Here is a 13,582-nt window from a genome sequence, read left to right on the forward strand (position 1 = left end):
GTGCGCGGGGCAAATGTCAACGGCTTTCCCCGAGAGAAGTCGGGGACCTCTGCGAGATAAAAGTATTTTTCGCAGCCGCGCAAAGCTGTGATCCGGCCGCAATCGAAACGGGGGGGGGGGCTCGGCCGATTCCATCGGAAGCAATGAAAACCGCCTCCGGTGTCCGACACGATGCCCGAAATTCAATACGGCCGTTGCGAACGCTTGGCTCGCGTTTAATTGTCAGATAAAAATCTGCGATAAATATTCGACGGTATCGCCGCGCGTCGCGCCCCGCTATCCAGGGATTGAATTCCAACGGCGAGAAAAAATGTAGTATTCGTCGTTCCTCGATTTTTTCGCCGGCAACGGCGCGCCGCGCCGCCCTCGAGGCGAGTAGGTGGCGCGAAAGGGGCGAAGTATTTATTTCTAGTGCCCTCGAACCGTTTAATTTTCCGCGTTCTCTTCGAGTGCCGCCGAATAATTGGCCCCTGGATTCTCGATTTTCATCCCGCGCCCTTGTGCTCTGCCCTCGCCTTCTCTCTCTCTCTCTCTCTCTCTCTCTCTCTCCTCTCGTTCCTCGAGTGCCTGTCTGCCAGCGCTCGCAAAGGAGCCGCTGGAAAACTCGAATACTCGAAACCCGGCGCTCCGTTTCCCAAAAATTCGATTCTACCTGCTCCGCGAATCGATTCGTCGACCTTCATTCCTCGGCGATTGCCGCTTTCGAACGAGTTACGATCCTTTATCTACCTCGAAAAGAAAGGGGAAGTCTGCGTCGATTGCGACAAATCGACGCTCCCTCGTTTCTTCGCTAATTTTCCGTTTAATTTTCCGCGATCTCTACGAGTGCCGCCGAATAATTGGCCTCTGGATCCTCGATTTTCATCCCGCGCCCTTGCGCTCTGCCCTCGCCTTCTCTCTCTCTCTCCCTCTCTCTCTCTCCTCTCGTTCCTCGAGTGCCTGTCTGCCAGCGCTCGCAAAGGAGCCGCTGGAAAACTCGAATACTCCAAACCCGGCGCTCCGTTTCCCAAAAATTCGATTCTACCAGCTCCGCGAATTCATTCGTCGACCTCCATTCCTCGGCGATTGCCGCTTTCGAACGAGTTACGATCCTTTATCTACCTCGAAAAGAAAGGGAAAGTCTGCGTCGATTGCGACAAATCGACGCTCCCTCGTTTCTTCGCTAATTTTCCGTTTAATTTTCCGCGATCTCTACGAGTGCCGCCGAATAATTGGCCCCTGGATTCTCGATTTTCATCCCGCGCCCTTGTGTTCTGCCCTCGCCTTCTCTCTCTCTCTCCCTCTCCTCTCGTTCCTCGAGTGCCTGTCTGCCAGCGCTCGCAAAGGAGCCGCTGGAAAACTCGAATGCTCGAAACCCGGCGCTCCGTTTCCCAAAAATTCGATTCTACCTGCTCCGCGAATCCATTCGTCGACCTTCATTCCTCGGCGATTGCCGCTTTCGAACGAGTTACGATCCTTTATCTACCTCGAAAAGAAAGGGGAAGTCTGCGTCGATTGCGACAAATCGAAGCTCCCTCGTTTCTTCGGTAATTTTCGAGAGACCGAGACTCCGCCGAACATCGAACATTTTACGCGAACATCGTTTTCACATGAACGGTGGACCAGCTACGAATTAATTTCTAGACCAGCGAATTCGCGGTAAAGTGTACGCGGTTGAGAAATTCTCGTTGAAATTGTGTTACGAATTTTCGAACGCTGCTTTCGCCGAGGAAAAAGAGAGTGGAATAAATCGTTCCCCCGATAGGAGCGCGCATTCGCGCGGTTATACGAGCGTGAGCTCGGTTGTCTATCGACTGTGCTGTTCCAAATCGAACGTTTCGTTAATCTCGCATATTTTGTTATTCGCTCGAGAGAGCTTCGTTTCGTTGTTTAATTATTATTCACTGTAGAATGAATCTGAAAAGTCGACGGTTTCTGATTGTACTCTGTTTACGAATCGACGAAGGAACAGCTGTGAATTAATTTCGAGATTGTTCGCTGATTCAGAGCGAATTGTTTCAAGTTGCAAAATCTACCGAGGATTTTAGTGGATTAGTTGCGGATTTTTATGCGAAATGATAGTAATCGTTTGCATCAATTGTACAGAACAAGCGTTAAATTCAGGCGTACTTCTGCTTCGAATTGATTGCAAAAATGATTCTACGAGAAATTTTTCGGTAAACTTCTTCATTCGATGCTGCGACGGAAATTGTAAGAGTCTAAAATATAACTCAGTATTTGTTATAAAGCAATATATAAGTACAGGAGACATATTTAAGTGGCGAATATCAACTCGAGAAATTCGCGCGATATCGAAGTCCTTTAATTAACGAAACCGAAACTGAAAAAAGTTCAGGAAAATTTTCCGCAGGAAATATTAGTTCGGCTATTTCGTGTTCTACAAATCCTAGTAACATTCGATCCTTTCTTATATATTACTATAAAAATGAGTTTCGCGAAAACCTAGTTAAAAATTAGCGTCGCCCACGCGTGACACGCGCGGCATAAAAAACAGCGGCCATATTAAAACCGAACGTATTAAAGCAGTTTAATGTTCAAATTCTTTCGTTCCCTGTTTAACCCTTTCGCTACGGGCGGATTTTCCGCCGCGATACTTCTGCTGAACGGCGCGCTGCGACATCACTGCACGCTACAAGACGCCGATCGTTGCGGGGGTACTGCAGCGGAGAAACCGCCCGTAGCAAAAGGGTTAATCCAAATAAAGTTAAACAAAATTGAAAAAAAAATAAAGGCATATCTATTTATCCCTTGTGGAGAGAAAAATAAGGTGAATTATCTTTCTGCAGTAAGCACTGACTTTATTCGCTACAAACGATCGAACTTATGGAGGGCCACTATAGTGACCCGTAGTACCTCAGTCGCATTTTATGGAGGGCCACTTTAGTGGCCCGTAGTACCTCGGTGGCATCTTATGGAAGGCCGAAGGCATCTTATCGAAAGGGTTAAATTCTTGTTCTCTGTTCGCTTGCCAATTCCGAAGACAAACGCACGAAGTCCGCGCGGTTCAAGTATGATTCGGGGATCGCGTGATATTCCTGGCGGTTTCGAAAAGCTCCCGAGACGTTGTTTTCCCCGCGAAAGAAGGGAAATTACGTGACCCGAAAGCCGGGTAAGACGGAAAAACGAAGTCGAGAGAGAGAGAGAGAGAAGAGAAACGCGATTCTACTTTCTCGGCTACTCTCGGACGGATAAGTTTAAGCGGCGGGGGAGGCAGGGGGGAGGAACGCGCGAAAGCGTCCTCGAGACGTCCAGAAAACGTCTTTTCTTTTCGATCTTCTCTCCGCCGTCACGACGTTTCAGGTACTTACGGCGACTTTGCATTAAAATTTCCGCGCCCGTCCGATGCTTAAAGTTAAATTTCCGTCGGGTTTGTTCCGTCCGATCCCCCCCCCCCCCCCTCCTCTGCCGCCGGGTACGAGCTCCTCGAATTTCAAAAAACGAACAGTAAAAATGAAAATCCCCGGGGTCTATGGCTCGTTCGAGCTTCGACGTCTATGGCTCTCCTGCTATTTACTTCTGGCAATCTTCCTGGGAAAGCAAACGGGTTTCGGAAAGTCACGCTCCGATCGCGGGAAATACCTCTTATTTCACCGATCGCGTGTTCAATCTTACGTACGTTCTGTTTCCGCTGAAATTACTGCTTTCGTAAAGTGCGTCTCGAACCGGTTTTTGCGCGGCGAATAGGTACTGAATAGGTATTAGGTGAATAGGTGTTACAAATAAAATAAATGATATAAATAAAAAAATAAAAATAAATAAGATAAATAAATAAATAAATAAAGCACAGTAACTGGGCGTGCTGTGCTTCGTTTCCAGTTCTCGTCGAATATTTTCGTCTCCCACGCGTGCAATTTATTTCGCGGCACATCGGACTATTTCGAAGAGCCCTGCGTGTCTTATTCGATGAATATAAAGTCCATAATTGCCCGAGAAGAACGAAGAGAGAAACGAAAGCCGCAGTGACAGGGTCACCGCACAGTAATCGAGGTGCACCTTAGTACAGTAACTGGGCGCGCTGTGCTTCGTTTCCAGTTCTCGTCGAACATTTTCATCTCCCACGCTTGCAATTTGTTTCGCGGCACATCGGACTATTTCGAAGAGCCTCCGCGTCTTATTCGATGAATATAAAGTCCATAACATTGCCCGAGAATCGAGGTGCACCGCAGCACAGTAACTGGGCGCGCACTGTGCTCCGTTTCCGGTTTCCGTCGAACATTTTCATCTCCCACGCTTGCAATTTATTTCGCGGCACATCGGACCATTCTCGAAGAGCGCCGCCGAGGCAAAGGGACGGGGCGGCAGATAAGGGCGGAGATGCGCGACCTAGATTTCGGATCGTAAGGGTGTGTAACGAGCTGCCTGGGGAATTAATTTGACGGGGTCGTACGTCGTGGATCGCGGAACACCAGATACGTGACCGGAGGGCTCCGATAGGAGCTGTCTTCCGAAAGGGGTGGAATCGAGCTTCTCTGCGGATAACGCTATCCGATGTTATATATATATATATATATATATATATATATATATATATATATATATATACATATATATAACATATATATACATATATACATACATATATATAACATATATATATATATATATATATATACGTCGGACCTAGCCGGTCGAACGACGTCGTCGACGGTTTTCAGACGTTGCCGGAAATCGAGAGGACGTGCCTCGATATCCGCACCTTATCGATTCTTGCCCTTTCGACTACTCTTTCTCTTTCTTATTCCACGAAACAACCCTCTCTCACCCTTCTCCCGTGACCCACTTCTCCTGAGCCATCCGGCCGACTCTTCTCTTCCTCCTTTTTTTTTCCTGGTAATTTTCCGCTGGAATTTCGACCGCCGCGCTAAAGAAAACACGGGCTTTCCTTCTTTTTCTTTTCTTCGATAAAGCTTTCCCCAGCGGAGAAAAAAGAATCCCCGCGCGCCGCCGAGGTCTCCCGATCCTCGCCCCTTTTTGGTTTCGCTTCGGCGAAATCGACGAGGTTTCGGCGCGGAGGAAACGATATTTTCTCGTTCATATTTCCCGGAAAAATTCGTCGATTGAAATTTCCCGTGGAAAATGGCCGGCGAGCGTTGGAAAACGAAGAGGTACGGCGAAGCGTTCGAAGAAAAATCGGAATCTCCGGGGCCGGGCGATTCGAACGAGTCGTTTTCGCCGGCGAGAGACGTGAACGAGGCACTTTGAGCTGTTAATAGGGTAATTAAATTGAGAATTAAATCGGTCTTCGTGAAGACCGATTATTAATATTTTGGCAATATATTTTGCGACATGTTTGGGAAATGTATAGAGAGCTGAACTCGCCTCTTGTTGGTCGGCATTTCTTCATTATAATTCGTAGAAAGTTGCTTCGAATGACCTGAGGAACCTTGACAGACCTTGACAGACCTTGATAAAGCTTGACAGACCTTGACAGACCTTGACAGACCTTGATAAAGCTTGACAGACCTTGACAGACCTTGACAGACCTTGATAAAGCTTGACAGGCCTTGACAGACCTTGACAGACCTTGATAAAGCTTGACAGGCCTTGACAGACCTTGACAGACCTTGACAGACCTTGATAGACCTTGATAAAGCTTGACAGACCTTGGTATAACCTAGACAAAGCCGCGAATTGCATTCTCGCAGAGGAAAAAGTTGCTTTGAATGATCTCAGGAACCTTGACAGACCTTAACAGACCTTGACAGACCTTGACAGAGCTTGATAAAGCTTGACAGACCTTGACATAACCTTGTCAAAGCCGCGGATTGCACTCTCGCTAAGTAAAAAGTTGCTTCAAACGACCTCAGTAACCCCTCGTTTCCCTCAAGTACCACAATTTCGGGGCACCCTGTAAATATCAGAATAAAATGCCAATAAAATCGGAACAAATGTCTCGTCGTTATTTTCGCAAGCTAAATATAAAACAGCTGCTTCCAACGGTCCATAAATCCAGCATTGATAAAGTTCCCGCTAGTATCCCACCCCCCAAAACGGTTTATCTCTGATCCGAAACGGCGTCGGATCGGAAACCGTGAAAAATTAATTGGAACAAGAAGAAGAAGAAAACGCGTTTACCGCGGCGAACGGCGCTGCGGCGAGAAAGCGATTTCCTAGCGCGCCGCGCGTTCGAATCCGTCGGAGGATAACGCGCCGGGGGAATCCATCTCGCCATCAATCAAAGAACGGAGCCCGTTTATCTTATTCTTCTTCCGCGGCCGACGGGGCCTCCGAGCAAATACTGGAAACGGGTCAAATCAATCCGCGATTCGAGACAGAGGGGGTCGCTCGTCGGACGGGAACCTGCGGCGGAATGATAAATTCCGCATCGTTTTCCCGCGCGGAACTATGAAGACGGATGCGTTGTTTGCTTCCGGGGCGACGGCCGAATCTCGCCTGCTTGCGTAAATAACGGGCTCCGCGATCGTCCGGCGAAGATTTGAATGGTTTCTCGCGTGTTTCGCCCGGCGTAAACATCTCGCGAATCTGTCGGCCGCGGCGAGACGCGCCGCTGCGAAAAACAAGGGGAACTTCTGCAGGCCGATCTGAAACTACCTTCGTTACAGATTTATGCCTCGGATCCTCATTTGCATCGGGACCGGCGGGAACTTTTAATAAACAATCGGAACGGTCCACTAACCGCCGGATAAATATATCTGCAACTCCGACGTAACCGAAGCCGAACAGACTTTCGACCGCGATCTTTCGACTTTGCGGAAATGGATCTTTGTTCTGCGAAGAACGTAGATTCCCCGGCTGATATCGATCTGGCACGAAGGATCTTCCTTCGGGATACGTAGACGGAACGCGAACCGGGGCTACCGATATTATTTTCGAAAATTATTATATTAATATATTTATATAATATTATTATATAACAATATAGAAATTATATTATATAATATTATATAATATAGAATAATTATATAATATTATATAATATAATTTCTATATTGTTATATAATAATATTATATAAATATATTAATATATAATAATTTTCGAAAATAATATCGGCAGCCCCGGTTCGCGTTCCGTCTACGTATCCCGAAGGAAGATCCTTCGTGCCAGATCGATATCAGCCGGGAAATCTACGTTCTTCGCAGAACAAAGATCCATTTATAATATTATAATAATAATAATAATATTATATAATTATTCTATATTATATAATAATATAGAAATTATATTATATAATATTATATGATTATTCTATATTATATAATAATATAGAAATTATATTATATAATATTATATAATAATATAGAATATTATTATATAATTATTTTAGAAAATAACTGGCGTTCCTCGCCGACTCGCGAAATTTCTCTATAATTATATTCTATTTTTATTAATATATTATTTTTTTAATATATTATATTTTCTATAATTATTGTTTCTAAGTTAAAATACCATAAATAACTCAGCAGGTACATTTCAATGATTTCGGCGAGCGAGATCGAGAAGACGTCGCATCGTGGGGAATTGAGGGGGGGAGGCGGTGTGATTAGGGTTCTCGATGGAGTTCCGGCTGAAATGTGTTCTGATTTGGCTTTGTTTGGTTCCAGACACTCATTGGCCGGTCTTCGTCTGCGTTCTCATGGCGACGACGGTGCTTTCCTGCCGGCAGAGCGAGTTCCCGTGCGGCAACGGACGCTGCATCGCCCTGAACAAGGTGTGCAACGTCATCGACGACTGCGGCGACGCGACCGACGAGCCGCGTCAGTGTTCGCGTGAGTACATATACTCGATCATTTTCTTCGTTGCACCTGCGACAATTGCGATCTCCGAGGCACCGGTGAAATTGTCGCGTCGCGTTCCAACATGATTTTTAAGTTAGAAATTGACAAAATTATTGGAAGTGTAACTGTTGTACGAATTACTGCGAGACTCAATTTCGTATGCAATGAAATGCACTTTGTCTTATAAAGTGGAAATACGCGATAAATGCTCGATAAGTCGGAAAAAATTATCTTAGATTTACAGTTGAAATGGCTTCGAGTGCAAAGGGTTAGAAAGTGTAACTGTTGTATGAGTCGCTCCAAGACACGATTTCGTATGCAATAAAATGCACTTTGTCATATAAAGTGGAAATACGCGATAAATGCTCGATAAATCAGAAAAAATTATTTTAGATTTACAGTTTGCAGATTTGTGCACTTCGAGTGCAAACGGTTAAATAGTTCATATGATATTTAAAGCGCTCAAATCCCGCATGCATTCAATGCCAGAGAAGATTATATTTTCCAAATTTTTTAAATCCACAAACTGCGAAAATTTCTATCGACTTTTACAACACAGAATTTGGCAAATAAACTTTGTTTGAGGCAGCAATTACGAATGTATTCGATATCTGCATTTCAAATGCATTCGATTAGGCTGTAGCGGCACACGGCCGGCGACCGTAATAACCATAAAACTGTCCGCTTGCAGATGTCAAGGGGTCGACGGAGAGAAAACGTCCTTGACGTTTGCAAGAACCGGAAATTCCTTTGTTTCTTTATTTTTTATCACTGCCAGATGTACTGCATGCCTGGTCGCGGAGAAAGCCGCCGGCCGCGGACCGCTGCCTGGCCGAACGGCCAGCGCACCCCTACAGCGAGGGTTCATCGATGGCTGTCTCCCCCGCTAAACTAAGCGGGGGCAAAAGAAGACAGCGAGTCCCCCAAAACAGGCGTGGCCTTTTTGGGGGACGTAATATAAATAAGAGACCCGAGTCGGTCCAGAGAACAGTTGATATTTTTCAGTTCAGTCTTTCTGAGCCCTCAATTGGTGACCCCGACGTGATCGCACGAATAACGGTGTATAAGGTACTTTGATAAACAGATACAGTAAAGTTAGTAATGGCTACCCCTAACGAGGGTGCGTCGTACCCGCGAGGCGCGTCCGCGGAAGCATCTGTGTCGCGAGTGGCCGTTCGGATGCCCGAATTCTGTGCGTCGGACCCAGAAATGTGGTTTGGGATGGTCGAACGCAGCTTCGAGGCATCGGGTATTACGACCGAAGCCACAAAATTCGGGTATGTGTTAGGAGCATTGAATCCTGTGTACGCCGCGGAAGTCCGCGACATTATAATGAACCCGCCAAATACTGGACAGTACCAGAGGTTAAAAACGGAACTCATTCGAAGGCTCAGTTCGTCGCAAGAGCAAAAAACGCGACGTTTGCTGGAATCGGAGGAAATTGGAGACAGGAAGCCGTCTCAATTTCTGCGACACTTGCGCGGACTGGCTGGCAACAACGTGTCAGATAGTGTTTTGCGTACGCTGTGGATGGGTAGGTTGCCTAATAGTATGCAGGTAATCTTAGCGACCCAGAAGGACGCGGAGATGGATAAGGTGGCTGACCTGGCAGATGCGATAGCCGAGACGATGGGCCCCCGAACTCAGGTAGCGGAGGCGTCGGCATCTACTGCAGCAGCCGCGGCACCGAGCAACGCGCCTCAAGACCTTGAGGCACTCATAAATTTAAAAATGGCGCAAATCAGCCTGTCGTTCCAGCAGGAGATTGCGGCGATCCGACACGAGTTGATTGGGAATGAACGTTCTTCGCGTTTCGATCGCCGGTATCGCCCCCGATCGCCTGCCCGTCGGGAGCCCCGTCAACGCTCCGTGTCGCAAAGACGCACGGAACAGAGGCAGGGTAAATGTTTTTACCATTGGCGTTGGGGAGCGAGTGCGAATCGATGTATTCCACCGTGCAATTGGAACTCGATGCAGGGAAACGAACCGGGCAGTCGTTGATGACGGCAGATGACTTGAGCCCGATGCCGCGCCGTCTATTTGTGACCGACAAGACGACTAGAACGCAATTCCTGGTCGATACAGGAGCCGACCTTTGCGTGTACCCACGATCCATGATTCGTGGCCCCGGGAAGAAATCGGATTATGTGTTGTTCGCGGCAAATGGGTCCGAAATTACAACGTTTGGTACAACCACGTTGACGTTGGACTTTGGGTTACGTCGCGAGTTTACGTGGAGGTTTGTGGTAGCCAGTGTATCTAAGCCAATTATCGGCGTAGACTTTTTGTACCATTATGGTTTACTGGTAGACATTCGGAATCGCCGGTTGATAGACAATATAACTTCGTTGTCAGTGCCCGGGCAACCGGTAGGTAGAAGTGCTAGCGACATTCCCAGCGTGAAAACAGTTTCGGGGGATTCCATATACTTGGAGCTGTTGCAGAAATTTCCCGAAATCACGAGACCAGAGGGAATCCCGACTGTCAGAAAAAAGCATACAACGGTACATTATATCCGGACATCGCCAGGTCAACCGGTTAATTGCAGACCAAGGAGGTTGGCACCGGATCGACTCAGGGCAGCGAAGAAGGAGTTCGACGAAATGGTGAAGCTGGGGATTGCGAGGCCGTCCGAAAGCAGCTGGTCATCTCCTTTACATGTGGTGCCAAAGAAGGAATCAGGCGAGTGGAGACCGTGCGGAGATTACCGGGCACTCAACGACCGCACAGTTCCGGATAGGTACCCGGTAAAGCATATTGAAGACTTTGCGCAAAACTTATTCGGAAAAAAGGTGTTTTCAACAATAGACTTAGTGCGTGCGTACAATCAGATTCCGGTTGCGCCCGAAGATGTGTTTAAGACGGCGGTTACGACGCCATTCGGGCTGTTCGAATTTCCGGGGATGCCGTTCGGGTTACGCAACGCGGCACAGACTTTTCAAAGATTTATCGATGAGGTGCTTCGAGGACTAGATTTCGTGTACGCGTATATAGACGATATCATCGTGGCGTCGGAATCCGAAGCGCAACACCTCGAACATTTGAACATTTTATTTAATAGGCTGAAGTCGTACGGTATAGTAGTTAACCCGGGCAAGTGCACGTTCGGAAAACCCGAGGTAGAATTTTTAGGTTATTCGGTATCACATAAGGGCACAAAACCTCTAGAATGTAAGGTGCGCGCGATCGTAGAATACCCCCAACCGGTTACAGCCAAACAGCTGAGGCAGTTTTTAGGTATGATGAACTTTTACAGACGATTCATACCTAGGGCTGCACAGGTGCAGGCAGCAATGAATAACTTGCTGTCAGGTAACGCGAAGGGTCGCACACCGATTCATTGGAATGCAGAGGCGGTAGTAGCGTTTGAGGAGTCAAAAAGAGCCTTGGCACAGGCCACCTTGCTGGCGCACCCGCAGATTGGCGCCCCCCTTGCGCTTACCTGCGATGCCTCAGACTTCGCGGTTGGCGCGGTTTTACAGCAGGACACCGGGAACGGTTGGGAACCGATAGGTTTTTTTTCAAAAAAACTCAGCGCGGCGGAGACGAATTACGGGGCCTACGATCGCGAGCTATTAGCTATATATTTAGCAATTAAGCAATTTCGGTATATGGTGGAAGGACGTGCGTTTGTTATATTCACCGATCACAAACCGATAACGTTTGCGTTTCGCCAAAAACCGGAAAAATGCTCGCCGAGGCAATTTCGGTACCTAGATTTTATAAGTCAATTTTCTACCGACATCCGTCACGTTGCCGGAAAAGACAATATTATTGCCGACGCGTTATCCAGGATCGAGGAAGTGGAAGAACTTCTCGATTACGAAGAATTGGCGAAGGCACAAGACACCGATAGCGAACTCTCGGCCTACGTGCGAGGCGAGTGTGCGAGTGCTCTAGTGCTACGAAAAATGCGAATTCCTGGGTCAAACAGTTTTGTATGGTGTGATGTGTCGACGAGCATTGCGAGGCCATTTGTCACGGGAACATTCCGCCGCGCGGCGTTCGATACGGTGCACAGACTTGCACATCCCGGAATTAAGGCGACGGCGAAATTAATGACGGAACGATATGTATGGCCGTCAATAAAAACGGACAGTAAGCGTTGGGCGCGAGCGTGCGTCGCTTGCCAGCGTTCAAAAGTGTCCAGGCATGTACATTCGCCGCTCGGAAAGTTTGCGCCGTCGGAAAGGTTCGAACATGTGCATATTGACATTGTAGTGTTGCCCATGTCGGAAGGTCATAGGTATTGTTTGACCTGCGTGGACCGGTATACCCGGTGGCCGGAGGCGTTCCCGATGATAAATCAGGAAGCACAAACGGTGGCACGAGCGTTCTACGAGGGATGGATTGCTCGATTTGGGACCCCTCTTAGAGTAACAACCGACCAAGGAAGACAATTTGAATCGGCCTTGTTCAAGCATTTGAACGAGTTAACAGGGACAACACATTTAAGGACAACAGCATACCACCCAGCGGCGAACGGCATGGTGGAGCGTTTCCATCGACAGTTGAAGGCTGCCATTCGTTGCCACCAAGACGTTCAATGGACGAGGGTCCTTCCTACCATATTGCTGGGTTTACGCGCAGCCTGGAAGGAGGACACCAAATCAACGGCAGCAGAACTTGTGTATGGGGAGACGTTGCGTCTACCTGGTGAGTTCCTAGCACCGCGTCAAATAGAAGGCGAGTATGACGTTTCCAATTTTGCCGAGGAACTACGTCAGCATTTCCGGGGGATCACCCCAGCCGCAGGTAGTCACCACAATGCGCAGCGGATTTTTGTATATAAAGACTTAACAGTGTGTGAAAAAGTGTTTATCCGGAATGATAAAGTACGAACTTTATTGGAGCCACCGTACGATGGACCATTCGAGGTCATATCCCGGGGCCCAAAAAACTTTGTGATAAATATTAAGGCTAAACCTGTTAATGTTAGTATTGATAGATTAAAGCCGGCGTACGTTGTTAATGATGCCGTTGATAATGAAGCGGCTCAAACAATGCAGGTACCGCGGTCAGAACCGACAGTGTCTGCTCCGGAACAAGAGGTGCGAACTACACGTTCAGGAAGACGAGTGAGGTTTCCGGATAGATTGCAGATTGCAAAAATAAGATACTATTATGAATGAGTGAGAGAGTGGGATGTAGCGAGTATCGCATATACCGTCGTATGGCATGTCGCAGGGCAAGTTTTTGTTTTTGTTTTTGTTGTAGAAATAAGAATTGTATCGCGATTGGTCAATCACTGGCAAGGGGGTGATGTAGCGGCACACGGCCGGCGACCGTAATAACCATAAAACTGTCCGCTTGCAGATGTCAAGGGGTCGACGGAGAGAAAACGTCCTTGACGTTTGCAAGAACCGGAAATTCCTTTGTTTCTTTATTTTTTATCACTGCCAGATGTACTGCATGCCTGGTCGCGGAGAAAGCCGCCGGCCGCGGACCGCTGCCTGGCCGAACGGCCAGCGCACCCCTACAGCGAGGGTTCATCGATGGCTGTCTCCCCCGCTAAACTAAGCGGGGGCAAAAGAAGACAGCGAGTCCCCCAAAACAGGCGTGGCCTTTTTGGGGGACGTAATATAAATAAGAGACCCGAGTCGGTCCAGAGAACAGTTGATATTTTTCAGTTCAGTCTTTCTGAGCCCTCAAGGCAATATCCACACGAATTTACGCTATTTAAAAAGCAGCTTATTTGCCAAATGCTCTATTACACGACAAAATAAAAATATTCACGCTCCATTCGCCGTTCCAAAAAATCGTCTCGTCGCCATCGCTGGATGAGGCCTCTTCGTACAATGATATCCTCGGATGAAAACCTAAAAATAAAACCCGATTCCGAACG

General features: G+C 47.5%; 1 protein-coding gene across 2 annotated transcripts in view; it reads left to right on the plus strand.

Moving 5' to 3' along the window:
- The window catches only part of LOC117229799 (uncharacterized), a 273,256-nt gene that overhangs the window by 181,436 nt on the left and 78,238 nt on the right, over positions 1–13,582 (plus strand). For both annotated transcript variants that reach the window (XM_033486602.2, XM_076518960.1), the window contains one exon: positions 7,564–7,728. In XM_033486602.2, coding sequence (XP_033342493.1) covers positions 7,564–7,728 — 165 coding nt within the window. The remainder of the gene's footprint in view (positions 1–7,563; positions 7,729–13,582) is intronic.

Source organism: Megalopta genalis, chromosome 2, assembly GCF_051020955.1.
Source record: "Megalopta genalis isolate 19385.01 chromosome 2, iyMegGena1_principal, whole genome shotgun sequence".
Taxonomy (NCBI): Eukaryota; Metazoa; Arthropoda; class Insecta; order Hymenoptera; family Halictidae; genus Megalopta; species Megalopta genalis.